Genomic DNA, 15,092 nt, shown 5'->3' with positions numbered 1-15,092 from the left:
AACAACTCAAGCACATTGGTAAGTTTTACTTTCAACGAGCGAGTGAGTGGCATGTTTTGGACTGAAACATTCCCGCCTGCCATTGTTGCATGTAACAGTGGCGCGATGAAGATAATATGAGACATCTTCTTCTTTTGGAAGCGAGTTTTAGGAGCAGGGCAACAGCTAAATGATCCGCCACTAATGAAGCAAATTAGCGCTCCTCCCGGTGTGGGTGGTATCCATTTTTCCACCTACTAATGGGACGTTTTTTCCCTCATGGGGTGAATGATTTTTCAAAAGCACGAAGATGCTGCAGCAACAGGTTCGCATGCGAATAACCCAATTACGTGTAGAACGACAAGAGTTGCTTATGTTCTGAACGTAAAAGTGAGCCAGAGAGAGAGAGAGATGCGCTAGAATGGTTTGGTTTAAATGGGGTTTGTTGTGTTGGTTCATACAGTGACACAGCTTCTTCGCAAACCAAGTACTCGTGTTTTGTTATTGGATAGCTGAGTGTGCTTGCAACAGGTAACAGCTGCGTCTCTAGCCCGTATACGGTTACGGATAAGATAGAATGTTTGTGAGGCGAAAGAGTACAAAACAGATACCATTAATGTTACTCTATACTTAAAGAGCTTCCATCACGTCATACTGCGTCAACTTTTCCAAAAGCAGCGTGAAAAAGGGGTTTAAATTTTGCAAACAAACTTTTCACCGCCTCCCTTGTTTGCGAAGCTTTTCTCAAGAGTACCGTCAACAGTTTGCGGCGGAGCTCATCTTACAAACCATTAAGCACGGGTGCCTCGTCACGACGTTTCAATAGCTGGCTTGAGTGTGCAAGTTCCTTTCGCGGATGCACTACAAGCACTGTTTGTTGGCGTGCAATATTATCAGTTTTTTGTGTGTGTGTGTTGCATATACTGTAACACAACCAGCGATTGATAGTGGCGACAACAACGAGCATTTGAGTCATCGTGACAATGTACTCGGGTAAATATGCAACGCTCTCGGGATAGCAAGGAAACGAATCGATCCATTTTACGCCTCCTGCATCCAATGCTCATGATCCTCACACTACCGATTATACCGTGATGATTCCACCGCGGACAACTTGTTCACTCCCTTACAGTCATCTCATTCGACTGCTGCTTTTGTAATACCCGACGGTGCCTGACGGTGGTGGAGTTGTAAATCCTTCCCCCGCCGAACATTACCGGTGTGGTCAAAATTTGAATTGGAAAGCATTCGCGGGTCCCGCGAATAAACTCGCCACGTAATGGGCTGTCCGGCTTTCCGTGCACGCACAGTCGAGTGTGGAGTGACTGTACCGTAGTACACAGCGCACGGCGAGCGTGTTGATTGGTGCGGTGGTGGACTCGTTAGAATACCAAACAACGCGCCTGTAATCGATGCGGCATTCCACGAAATTAGCAAACCCAATCAGAATCCGTATCATAGGGGCGATGGTAAAACATATAGTGCCTCGCACAGAACATTCTTGCGACACGCTTCCTCGGTTGACCCTACGCTTCGGTTGCGGAAACACCAGACAAGGTAGACAAAACGAGAAGTTTGCTAAAATTATCAACAGCAAAACCCAATGCAAGTATATTTTTAAGTTTCACGATTTTTTTAAACACGTGCTATGTCGCTGTACGGTAGATTTCGCCCCGAACGACATCCAGACACGATTCCAAGTTATTGATAAAGCTTCACTTTTGTAACTCATTTTAGTTTAGTTTTTTTTGTTTTAACAGCAGTAAATAAATAACAAATAAAACAAAGAAACAAATTTCCTTATCAAGCAGTTTGACTTTTTATGAAGGCCAACAACGGTCCAACAAAGTTTCGGAACAGTATATTTGACGGACGGAAATAGATTCATATGGGCTGTGATAATTTGTATTGTTATTCGTTATATTGTTGATTCTGTCAAAAAGAGATGATTATTAAGTTTGATTGTGTCAAAGGTCAATTTAGCCCAGCTAAGTGAATGTTTAATAGTTTGTTTATAAACAACTTTAATATGGAACATGTTTCTGCTGAAGTTGAATCAAGGTAGAGGACACAAAGTAAAAAAAGATGTCAAAAATTGTTTCACAAACCCTATTTATCTAGATGCGTGATAGTTTTTGTATGTCGTTTTTCATTACGTGTTATTTAATAGACAAAGGAGTCTGCAGGAAAATGCAGGCAAAAAACAAAACTCGTTCTAGTTCCTTTTGTGCTTGTGAAATGCAAAACCATTCGTTCGGACTCTATTGAAATGTATTACGATGTCAAATTTCTTGTCCTGCAAACAGACAGTCAAGCGCACACCCTAAAAGCATCAAATGATAACATGACCTGGTAGCTGAGACAGCAACGGTAGCTATAAAATCTCGTTACGTTTAATTAAAATCTGAAGAAGTTACTGTCTCTGCTTACAATCAGCAAAGCACACCGGCAGTACCACTGGATGACATTTGCATCGCAGACGATAGCCAGACGCGGCCTCGGCCAGTTGTTGGACCATTGTCCGCAAGTGTTGTCCAAGATGAACAGCATGTGCCATGCTAAAAACTGTTCAAAACTCACCATACATCACACACACACACACATTCCCGACGGGTGCAAAGGAAAAGGGTAGTCGGGTGGGGTAAAATATTACACACTGCTGTGACGGCTGTGTTCGTGAAGCGACAGAGCTCGTTTGCATCTACTGCAGTTCCGTACCACTTACGAACCTTCCCAACCGACCCAGCCCACCCACCAACCAGGCCGCACACCCATTGTGTTACTCTAAATCGCCCACGTTTTATTTTTCTTTTGGTGTACGAACACAGCCGATCGGCTATAATTACCCGACTCGCATATGCAAATCCGATCGAAGACGTGTACTTCAAGGGGTGAAGTAAAAATGGATGAGTAAGGGCACACACACACAGTGCGGTACACGGTGACGTTAGTCATCAATCTGTGTCATGTTTCGGGATGACTTCCAGCCGTACCGTTGTCTCCCGGCATGGTGGTAATGAGCGTGACAAAGGGTTGAAGCAAAAGGGCGCATAGTAGGGTTTTATTTTACAAAGAACAATAAAGCTTCTTTTTTTTTTGTTCAGAATGAAAAGCATGTCCGTATTGCTAAGAACTTAGCTTTTTATCATAATACTTCTTTTGCCCCTTCTCCATATCCACATATCAAGCCAACTTCAAATCAGAACTTTGATTGAATTTTGAATGAAATACGAGAAAGGGCACCATTCATCAAACCATGATCAACGGGGCTATCCTTTTCCAATCCTATCGAGAAGTGTATTTTATTATCCTCTCAATTTTGGGACCGGGTTTTGCTTCAATGAGCTTTCACTCGAAATGAACTGGGTTCGATATCGTCTCGAAGATCAGCACCGAATCTAACCCCTAGCGCATCGATACCGGGTACTGATAACGAGAACGTAAGGAACACAATTGAAATACGAGCTCACATAACTACATTTATCAGCCAGCTCAAATTCAAAGAGCGTCTACCGTCCGGGTGCTGGCTGCGGCTGTCGCTGGCAAAATCTGCTTGCAATATATATAGGTCAAAGGCAAGGGCAATAAATTTACTGCGATAAATCCAGCACCGCCGCGCCCGCGCCCACCGAAAGTGAACGCGGTTCACTTCCATGCGTGAATGGATCGTAAAATTAAATGCCGGGCCGGGGATGCGAATTTTTGCGCCCGATCGTACGATAAATCGTGCATCCAGAACTGGCATGCTGCACACAATGGCGGGATTACGTGTGTGATGTTAGCTTTAGCGTATTCTGGCTTTAACGAATTGGGGAGAGGGTGGTTCTTGAGACACAATGCCGTCTTGTCGCAACAATTTCTTTTAGAGCTTTTTTGCTATCTTTTCTCTATCGGAAAGTCGGTCCCACGCACGCATGGAAACGAAATAGAGCGGTTAGCCGGAATGCTTCCATACTTTGCTGCTGGTCCAAGTGTTTTGCCTTTTCTAGGGCCACTTGTTGGGAGCGACGAGCGTCTTATCTAGTCCCGAGTTGTATGTCATAACCGTGCGTTTCTTCATCGTGATAGTCTGGTCGGCCCTAGAGTGCAATCAACTTTTGCTGATCTAGGGCACACACGCAGTTGGTGTATTAGTTTAAAAATAATAGGATTTTCGGCATTTTAGATGTGCATCCTGTTGATTGGGTAGCATAGTTTTTGTTTTCATTTATGAGTATGTATTAAAACTATTCAAATAAAAATATGTAAAAACAACCAACGCGTTTAATAAGGTCTTTCAAATCCATCTGTTAGAGAACAACTTTTCTTCGACGGTCCCGACTACGAATCTCCAAACAATTGTTGAGGGCCATTTAACCGCAACTCTTAGCTAATGGGTGAACATTGAAATCTCCTTTTCATAAAAAATATTCTATTATATAAATTATCAGATTTTTACAGTTTTTCATTATTCATTTTTAGCTTGATTTTCGTTTTTCAAAAGAACACAATTAATTTTTGATTTTAGAAGTGAAAATAATGAAGAATCTATTTTTTTATCGAGGACCACACCATCGAGGGCCGCATTATAGGCTCTGGAGAGTCGCATGCGGCCCGTGGACCGTAGTTTGGAGACCCCTGCTCTAGAAGATTGAACTGATTTTATGAGCTACACTCACTGAATTGACCACAAGCTGTTGCTGAGTGTAGCACTATAAAAACACTTCAAAATCGATTGATTCAATAATACAATATTGTGCTCTACAGCCTCCGATTGCAGTAAGCTCGAATTAGCTACCGTAGATTACTTTATCAGATATATGAAGAATACTGGAACGGTTGCAAACAAGAAAGCAAAAACCAACTTGATGTAACATGTTTGCATTGAAAACAAAACTCGTGAACACTGTCAACCACTCATAAAATTCCACCAACACAAAACTGGAGTAATTGTTTAATATTTATGTTAGAACCAAGTAAATATTTTCGATCATCAGACGTACATACTAGTTTGTTTTCTATTTCATGCTGTTTAAAGCGTAGATTATAGTGAATTAAAAAAAAACACAACACTCTCTTTCACACATCACCATCATCACTCACTGAAGCGATCGAAGAAAAGTGGCACACAGCGAAAATAGTTCACTCAATCATCACTTTAACAAAAGGCACACGAGGTCAAATTGGGCTTGCTGGGCTGGCGGAACACCGGTGGTGCAGTTTCGGGGTTTCGCCATTCGCCATCACTTCCACCAACCAAACGGTCACGACGATCGGTGTTGTGGTGTGAACTTTTGCTGATTAATTGTACAATCGCGGATCGCTCAGCTAGAAACCTTGATTGAATTGGTTTCCCTTTTCATATTGCTGTACTTTATGAACGCACGCGCGTTTTTGTTATTCTTGGCCGTATCGCGACGTATTTGATTGCAACATTTGCTCAAAAACTACACTCACAGCGCAACACACAGTCTGGGTCTGCTGGAGGCAGAAACCACTTCGTCAAGCTCACCGAGGATGATCGGTTCGATCTCACTGCTCACTGCTGGCTCGCCAACGGGCCGCGCAATCGGCACGTGCCAGACACACACCGAGTGTCGGTCTCAGGCCCGCGATGACAAATGCCCGAGGATGTGTTCAACCTCTTGACACGGTGCGGGGTGTGTTAAACGCGACGTGTCCGTCTTTGTTATCACATTTGCACAACCGTTCGCGCGGCGAGGAGTCGAGAGCACGGGGTAGCGTTGAAGGGTGGCGGAGAAGTTTGTTTAAAAAAAATCAAACAAAAAAAAAACGGGGATAGATGCAGCTACGCTTTTGTTCTACTAGCACAATTGCATTCTGGCCTCTTGAGAAATAACGTTAGCAACTCACAGTATCTGATATTGGAAGGCAACTGTGCCGATCGCTCGCGTCACTGTTATACGTTTTGGGGTGGTAGCGATTTTGCTGCCAAAATTTCGAACCGTTTCCGTTGCCCTTTCGAACGAAACTGATTGGCTTCGGCCGGCATCTCTCAGCTACTATAGTCACCGGCTAGTGTGGTTCACGCTCGGTGTAAGGGGTGCTCAACCCGAATCAATTGTCAGTGACTTTTAGTTGGTTTGTTTTTTGAAACTTATATTTCCCTATCCCATATTACAATCCGGTCCTGGTAATACAATGGGTCGGTCTAGTTGTCTTCAGTTGTCAACTCGTACAGCTTTATGACATCCCCGTCAAGGGTTCAAGCCCCGAATGGACAGTGCTCGATACGTTGGACTGACTATCCTGTTATGTGTAATCAGTACGTCACTTAAAATCAAGCCCGCTAGTGGTACAGTCAAGGCTTTACCGACAACCGTTGTTGTTCCAAAGAAGAAGAAGGCAAAGTAGTACAATCGCCAAGTGTACGACTTGACAACATATATAGCAAGGGTTTAACCCTTGCATGGACCGAACTCCTTATTCGCCGGATTAACAGATTTAAGACATGAATACTACAAATAAAATTGTTGTCCTGAATAAGAGAAAGAATAAACTGATTGGCTGAAAGAACAAACTCTTTCTCTTAAAAATGTTGATTAATTTTGTTTAGATCAGCTGCTGCCGTACTCTTAATCACATTGACACCTTACTTTACCGATTGTACCAATCTCCAACAACACCAACATTGCATGTCGCGGACATTTTTAATAAAAACAAAAGCTTTTGTATGACACAACTATTGATATAAAGTTTAGCTAATCAATAAAAGATTACCGAAGTCCCAAAAATCATGCAAATAGGAATAAGGCGTTAGTATGTTGTGCATATATGTTCAAATTAATAAGCTTGTTGCAATTCTCATTCTACAAAACAAAAATTGGTTATCGAACAACAGATATTTAAATCAACACATACAAGTTCTTTAAACAATAACCAAAACTTTCAAATACCATGCAAACTGCACGCTTTTTGTGATGTAATGAAACGTTCATAATAATCTTTAAACCTCATCCGATTGAGCTTCCCTGGCTTCGCGTAACGTGTTCATCGTCCGGAGATCTTCGTGCGTTCACTCGGATGAATACAATCGAATCACTAACCACACCAAGAGCAACAACAAACGCACCAATCATTGACTCTCCGTGAATCTTTGCCTCTCAGCACCGTTGGCTCGATTCATCCTTCCAGAGTTCGCGGTTCGGTTTATGTTTATGCTTTCAAGGCTAACCACGTGCGTGACGGTCGTGCAGAGCTATGTTTTGGAGGTGGACAGACGGTTTTGTTTTTCTTCTCGTCGTCCAGCCCTCTGTGCTCGCTTCGGCTGTTGGGTTGTAGGCATATATTTTTGTGCTGGATCCCCGCGTCACATGCTGGGTATATCTGCATCGGCTGTGTTTCTTTTCCGTTTAAACTCCTACCACCGCGAGACACGATCCTCGTTTGCCGGGTGGTGCATAACGCATTCGCTACCGTTGGCGCCCCGTACCCGGACCGTATGAGATTTGTCATCTTCATCGAAGATAAATAGCGATGTGCGGCTGTTTGTTTTTTGTTAGCGATTTTATGATACCACCGTCTCGGGGACGGGGAAAGATGGTTAACAGCAAACCAGGTTGACCCTAGGCGGACGCGCTGGACACAACGAGACAGTAGTGGTGCGGTAACACAAGGTATTATAATAAAAATCGAAAGTTTCATCCGACCACCAAAGCCGAGGGCACCCGTCGCGGCTGGGAGGCAACTGGTTCTGGTGTGGCTCTGGTGGCTGGTGGCTTTTATGACACCGGTTCGCGACGGTCAGATTGAAAAGGTGCTAGCCAGGGAACACCGTTATTCTTCTGCTTTGTCTTGTTAATTGTATGCAGGCGTAACGAAAACGGCGTATGCGTTGTTAGCTTTTCAAGGATCCGCGCGCAAGTACTTTTACTTGTTTCGTTTCGCGTTTCTTCGCGTTGGAAGCTTCTATAATAACCAACTGGCGATTCCTGGTAAGCCCGTTGCGCCAAGGTAACCGCTGAGCCTGTCAATGAGCTGCTCGCGGCTAAATGCAATGTGAGTCGAATAATGATAATTCGAATGACATAATGGACAGTTGCCATGTCAAGGGGTAGCAGAATAAAGATCTCAGTTCTTGTTTGATTGGAAAGGATAATTATTAAATGTGTTATTTTAAAGCAATATTTAAATGTACTGGATTACAATTTCTTTAAAAAACAATTATATCCCCAACCAAATAACTTCGAAATAATAACCTTTTATTTCTTGCTCATAGGTACATGGAAACAATGTAGAGTGTTATTTTAACGGTAACCTTAGTCGTTGCAATTCAAATTGAAGTAATTGTTGCAATTCAGTTAGTTATAGATCCATGCACTGTTCAATTTAATTTGAAAATATTAAATTTGATCAAGAATCAAATTGTCAAAATCGAGACTTTTAAAGCAACGCAGCAAAGAGAGTGATTAAGTTTACTTCTAAAGAATTCACTGTGGTCATGGACGTGTAGTAAAGTGGAGCAATGCTTTCATTAAATTTTAATCAATGCTTCGTCATGATCACCTTTTCCTCCCATCCTACAGAATGTAATATGATTCTAAGCCACGGAAACTTCAAAATTGGTTCGTCATTGGCATATTCTGCGTTACTGCTTCCTTCGTGCTTTCGGCGTACAATTTGCGTGTTTTTCTTTAGTTCTCCACAACGCTTGTTTACATTGTTAAAAATGTACAGCACGTGGCCAGTTTAATGTGGTTTCAGTGATAGAATTATATTCATGGGATAAGAAGATTTGCTGGCCCTGCCCATTGCTGACCAAGCATTTACATTAAATTGTATTTTTTGATCACGCAATATTTATAGCTTCAGTAGTATCGTTGATAAAAAGAAAAAGATGTCCAGTTGAAGTGTACTCAAGTGTAGGTGAAGAAAATATAAATAATTTGAAAACTCTGGTTCAAGATTACATTGAGAACAGTTTTGTAAACCATCCTAAACACGGTAAAGATAGCAAATTATTGCTTGAAGGGAATTTGAAATGATGAAATGAAAGAAAGGCTATATCTTTAACATCGTATAATGGTACGAAATTGCTTTGGCTGCCAAGAAGGTTCAGTATAATTAAAGTGCTGAAGAGCATTGGGAGCCTGTCCTTCAACATACTGTAAAAAACCTTACCTCATCGTTTCGTAAAAGAAGGATCCCCTTCGAACCTTCTTTTATGTTGCAAGAAGCACGTTTGAGACGACACACGAACTCACACCCTCAAAAGTACAAATTGATCGAACAGAAACCTTACGTCCTAAAAGTTTTACGGAGGAACTTACCTGAAACGATAGAAAGCAGGGAGAGAAAATAAGAATTAAAAAAAGGGCGATATCATTTTACGATCAAAATAATGGAAAATTAGCAACAAAGTGACACTTTCTTTTGGTACATTTTCCGTACCAGACCCCCTATGATACGAAAGTAAGTTATTAAGATTGATAAGCGGGAAGGCTCAGTCATTGAGCCTTTCTTTCCCACGGCTTCTGTTTTCACGCTTATTAGCATGGTCGAGGCGCTGCCACTGCTCCTCATCAATCTTAATTCGATTGATGCGAACTTTATGGTCCTTAGTGCAGTGTGTGTCTGTGTGTCTGTGTGTTTGACTTGTGCGGTGAAACGAATTCGCCGATCGTAAAAATAAAATAATTTCATCGATTGCACTTTGGTGCACAACACCCGGCGACAACGGCGAACGCACCGATGACCGACCATCAGTTATTCCGCGGCCGTACCGCGTCGCGTGAAGTCGTTAAAAGAAATTCATTTCGGCATTTCGGTTGTTGCACTTTCTTCCGCACGCGGTTTATGAGGTACGAAGCAGCCACCGGTACATCGTATGTTTACATGCGTTTTTATTTATGATTATTCCCGTATTTTATGATACCGAGGCACTGCAAACCACCGGACGGACACCGTCGCTGGAGGCATGCGGTGTGGAGCGGGGTTTGATTTCATTTACGTGAGTATTAAATGCTCGTAAAACTCTTTTGGTGGTGACATTTTTTTTTTGGCACTGGATGTGTCGCACGGTAGTACGGTGAAATTTGGTCACAGTCAGACCCTCCATTCAATTACGTGTAATCTGCTACATTTGTTTTTACTACTACCATTTGCTTTGCAAACTGCTTGTTTTGTTTTTGTTTTCGGCTTCGACAGCGCTGACACTAGAAACAGACACAAACAGACGGCTGACCCTGAAATGGTGCTGGGTAGTAAAACCAAAACTATTGCAGGATATTTGTCTACCCTAAACGATGCTTGAAAGCGAGAAAAAGAAAAATGTAACAACAGTACATTTCAGGTCAAACCATTGCACAAATGTGACAAGCAAACCAGTCCAGCGTAGCAAAAACGAAAAAGGGTTTCATAAACATTCACTGTATTCCATGGACAGCCAGAGCAGATGTATTACAGTGCGGCCAGTCGCTGACAGGTGACTTTGCTGACCGATAAAGGGGGTACATCTCCACCGAGCAACAGTGTCCATGAGTAGGCAAATTACATGGCACACTCAACGCGCGAACATAGCTGGATAGCAGGAACGGATGAACTAAGCGTGATGAAGATTGTGGCCACCAAATGGTCACGGGAAATTGATAAGCAGACTGTCACCAGTTTTACGCCCGATAGGACCCAATGGGATGGAAAAGCTCGTTCGAAGTTTTATGAATACAAATAGTTGGGTGTACATGCTTGATATGATGTTGTGTGTGATTTTTTTTTCTATTTCCTTTTTTCTGGCTCTATTCGCTTCCGTTATAGGGCATCAAACTGTGGGACATCGTGTCTCGGTGTTTCGAGAGTTGTCGAGAAAACTTTCTTTCCTGTGCCAAGTGACAAGATTGAGTTGTTGAACCAAATACTTTCTAGCACTGTTTTCCTCTCGCTGTGTAAGAACGTTCCGGCTTGGTTGGAGCATCCTTTTTTGTGCATGAAGAGACAATAAAAAGGGAAGCTACTGAGGTTATCACGACTCAAACATGTTTGACGTCATATTTCTTCGGTTGCACCATTGTTTTAGTTTAGTTTTTATCTTTGGTTCATGTTTTCTTTGTCCTTACAGTTCTTATAGTCGTTTAGAAAAAAAAACCATCATACTCGATTTTCCAAAGCTCTTCACCCATATCGCGCCGGGCCTTGACTTCATGTAAACATTTTAAAAAACGAAACTAAGTAACACATAGTAATAGTTTCCCAATATGACACCGACTGAACCACATGTCAATCGCGGGTAGCAACAATTGTTCTTGCACAATTCGAAAACGTACGTGACACGTTCAATGGCAGCGGCGGCGCTACGCATGCCACAATTACGCTGCACGGTGTTCGAACCGCCTACAACAGGACTGATCGGACATTCCAAACCGTCATCATCAATAAACAATTAATGATACTGGCAATGTACTTGGCGCGGGTGGTTAGTTGGGAACTCATTGTGTTTTATGGTAAACACCTGATTTTGACCAAATTCGTTGGCGTTCGCTGGACCGCTGTTAACGTTTGAAGGCCGGAAGGCACGAAAATGATGCATTGCATGCTTAATTTACGCTGAACCGCGACTGCCCGTGACACGTCGGGAAGCTCGAAATGTCCAATAAACAGTGTCGTGGACTTTGTATGCGGCCATCAATCAAATGCGTTTTATTAATCCACTTTGATCATAAACAAGATGGAAACATTGAGTTCGATCTATAAATGATTCATAAGATATACTTCATATTTAAAAAAAATAAGCTAGATAGCATGCACTATCAATTGCCGTTAAAAAAAACAAATGCCATCTTTTATATAACCGCCACTCACTGTGCAATATCTCACTGTGCAACGAAGTTATTATGAGTGTTTTATTTTGCGGCATCAAATTTTCCGTTGTTTTGCACTGGTGCCCCCGTGACAAATGTCTCTTAATCAAATTCCATTCAACATTCACGAACCGACAGCAAGGAACGGCATGTGCAGTGTTGTGCTACGGTCGGGGCACACTAGCGTCCCTGGAGGTTTTAGCGACGCATGTGTCTAAAATTAGATTCCAGGTTCAAGTTCAGCGCCGCACCTGAGCGGGTGCTTGCGTAGTCCATGCGCATCACATTTACGCGACTCCATAATGGAACGCGATTGCATTAGGTGGCGTAGAGGAATCAAACACCCGCCCTCACCAACTAACCCCCCCCCCTCCCCCCAGCCCAGGGAGCAACCGAGACCGAGACGGTCTAACATTTCAGCGAGCAGGCCCCGCTGCTGGACACGCTGTAACGCTTCGGGTTGTGTGATTTGTCGTATTTTCAATCACACGCAACCATGATTATACTAGGAGGGTGGTCTTTACTGGGCCTCGAGGAGGGAGAGAGAGAGATAGAGAGAGCAATAGAGATGAGAGGAAGCTACGGGAGCGTGGTGTAGCGTGACAGGCCGGACAGTCACTTATGTCGTATCGAAAGACAAATGCAAATAAATTTTAATTCCCTCCGAAATGGGTAGCTCGTGGTCGTTTTTCTTCTGCCTGAAGCTTCATCTTTATTCCACGTACGAACAGTGGTGTCACACGATGGCAGAAGGAAGCTTGCAAATGGGTGGCTTTATTTTTTTTTATTTTGCCTGTCATGCACTGAATTCATTCAACATTGAGGGAAGCTTGCACGAAGGTTTCAGTGTATGGTAATCTTTGATCCCGATAGTTTCGGTGGCAAAAATAGCACAAAAGATAATCGTTTCTGAGATTGTGAGTTTGAAAATTCAATACTACCCTTTACTTTCCTGCTGTTTGAGAAGATGTGGCAAATATTTTTAGGTAACATAGTTAAACCATGAGCGTTTTACTGCTTCATAATTATCAAACCTGAAAAAGCTCATAAATGCATTGCTGCTAATTTTGCATTTACTTTTGGTTTTTGGAAGGTAAACCCGTCGCTTCACCACAGTCTCTTGCTTCATCAACTCACTCACTGGCTTTGCATTACAATGGCATGATGCTGACATGCGGCGTACACCACGTAGCATGCTTTCGCAAACCTTTTCGTGCTCATCGAACGGGGAGCTTAATTAGTTTTTCCCATAAATGCAGTACCGTTTGGAAAATGTAACGATATTTAACCTTTTTTGAGGAACATTGCAGCAAGGGTAAAAGGCATACACAGCACGTTGAATATGAAATTCACTTGCTATCACCAGGTATCACAGGCATAAGCCAATATAGAAACATTGTTTTAAAATTGGTTTTACTCATGTGACATGGGAAGCAACATTTTAGCAATGAATTTACCGTTGACACACACGGGACATATTAATCGTTCATAGGGCAATTGTTCATCTTGGAACAGGGTGGAAACACATGTATCTTACATTTTTTGGTTAGGCTATTTTTTTGTATTTTACATGTAGAAAACGCAGGCAAAAGATATAAATAAAAGGAAACTCTACTCTTATTTTCCTTCCTTTTTGGCTTATCATTTAATTTTCATCTTAAAAGTCCATAAAATGTAATTTTGCTTGACGTATCTTTTGGTTTCGGATTCGACGATGTACAAAATAACTACTTTTATCTCCAAAGAGTAAGAGAATTGAGCACGTTAGATTAAATCACATCCTAATACAATCACACACACCCACACATCAAGCCATTTATTGCGAGTGAGTTTGCTTGATCGCACAAATCCATATGGTGCGACAATATTACGCTGCTACCGATAGTATCACACCTTCAACAATGCAGGAGGAAGGAAGCGTCCGCGAAGGGAGCTGCATGAATGTTTGCGTATTCTACCGGCGTTAGCCACTTTGACATTTCATCGATCGGCTGACGGACTGCATCGCCGTTGGTGCACTGCGTCGCGATTTGATTGATACGACGAGGTGGACTCGACGCTGGTGGTGGTTGTGAGAGAGGCGACGGCACGAGCCACGGCAACACAGGAAGGTTGGCTTATCGCAAATGCATTTGTCAGAAAATTAGCTACGTGCAGTGGCGGTTTAATCGTGCCGCCATCAAGTGCCGTGCAGAAAGGGAGGGGGTTTGCAAAGTGTGCTTGCCTCGAGTTGGTCCATGCAAGCTCACATTGCACATTTGCATGCGGTCTTTTTCTGCTTTGCCGCACTTCTAACCGCAACAAGATTTTTATCAAGCTGTGCTTCATTTTTTCCGCTACTTAACTAGTCCTGTGAGGGGAAATGTCGACAGCGGAAAAGAAGATGTGAGTAAGCGCTTTCCAGTACTGGCCCCGAACGTTGACTTTTAGAGGTTGCTTTTGTTTGGTCGTGAGTGCAATGCTAAAAATAGACTCGACCGATACGGTACGTAATGAAAAATGACGAAAAATTTGATGCTTTGACATTCATGCATGCATTTTCCAAATAATTTCAACGGTCAATGTATTGGTCAATCCGTTGAACGTGCTGCCAAATATTGTTGCAAATGGTTTGTTGTAACACGCCACTTACTTGCATAGCTGAGGCCGACCTTTTCCTTCAGACTCTCGGTGAGGTTTGTGCGGGCCGAATCGGTGGAGAAGGGAGAGTAGGTAATGTTTTCGTGGCGGAAAAACTCCGCCATCGTGTTCATCAGCAAGTGGCCCGTTTGCGGTCCGGCCACGTTATAGTAGCTCTGCCGTTCGTAGAAATAAACCACGCGGTTCCAGTTGAAGCTGCAACGGAGCAAAGAGAAATGAACGTTTGTTAAGTGATTAACAGTACTGTTTGACAAATTAATGAACCGTCCAGTTCATCGATACATTCTGCATAAACTTTATCTATTAAAATATTTGCTATATTTATTTTGTTTGATTTTTTTAAAATTTAATCAATCCTTTCACTTACTACTACGAACGTCTTTTTTCAATGGATTCTTATCATAATATTTTTACTACAATGTTAAAGCGAAAGAAATACTTACTGCCGGATTAGTTCTATCATGAAGAATGCCATCCGCTTGAAACTGACCAGCCCCGTACGAATAAGCATATGAAACTCGTTTTCACAGTGTGTCTTTGGCTCCTCGAAGTCAAATGTATATCCGGCTCCGGTGATCACCGGAATACCGTCATTGTAGATGTATCGTGCAATTCTTGCAACAGGCGCTGTCAATATAAAAACAGTAAGAAAAATAGATAGTACATGGTTAAATGCAATAT

At 42.5% G+C, this 15,092-nt stretch overlaps 1 protein-coding gene across 3 annotated transcripts in view; it reads right to left on the bottom strand.

Annotated features, from left to right (window-relative positions):
• LOC121602443 (atrial natriuretic peptide receptor 3) overlaps positions 1-15,092 on the bottom strand; it is a 52,903-nt gene that overhangs the window by 15,142 nt on the left and 22,669 nt on the right. For 2 of the 3 annotated variants that reach the window (XM_041931224.1, XM_041931208.1), the window contains exons 4-5: positions 14,855-15,038; positions 14,404-14,606 (exon numbers count right to left, since the gene is read on the bottom strand). In XM_041931224.1, the coding sequence (XP_041787158.1) occupies positions 14,404-14,606; positions 14,855-15,038 (387 nt within the window). Of the gene's footprint in view, positions 1-9,159; positions 9,249-14,403; positions 14,607-14,854; positions 15,039-15,092 lie in introns of those variants that run through there. The other variant, XM_041931217.1, reaches the window with a different exon arrangement.

This window comes from Anopheles merus, chromosome 2R, assembly GCF_017562075.2.
Source record: "Anopheles merus strain MAF chromosome 2R, AmerM5.1, whole genome shotgun sequence".
Lineage (NCBI taxonomy): Eukaryota > Metazoa > Arthropoda > Insecta > Diptera > Culicidae > Anopheles > Anopheles merus.
Note: the sequence above shows the minus strand (reverse complement) of the source record. Positions and strands in the feature narration are given on the sequence as shown.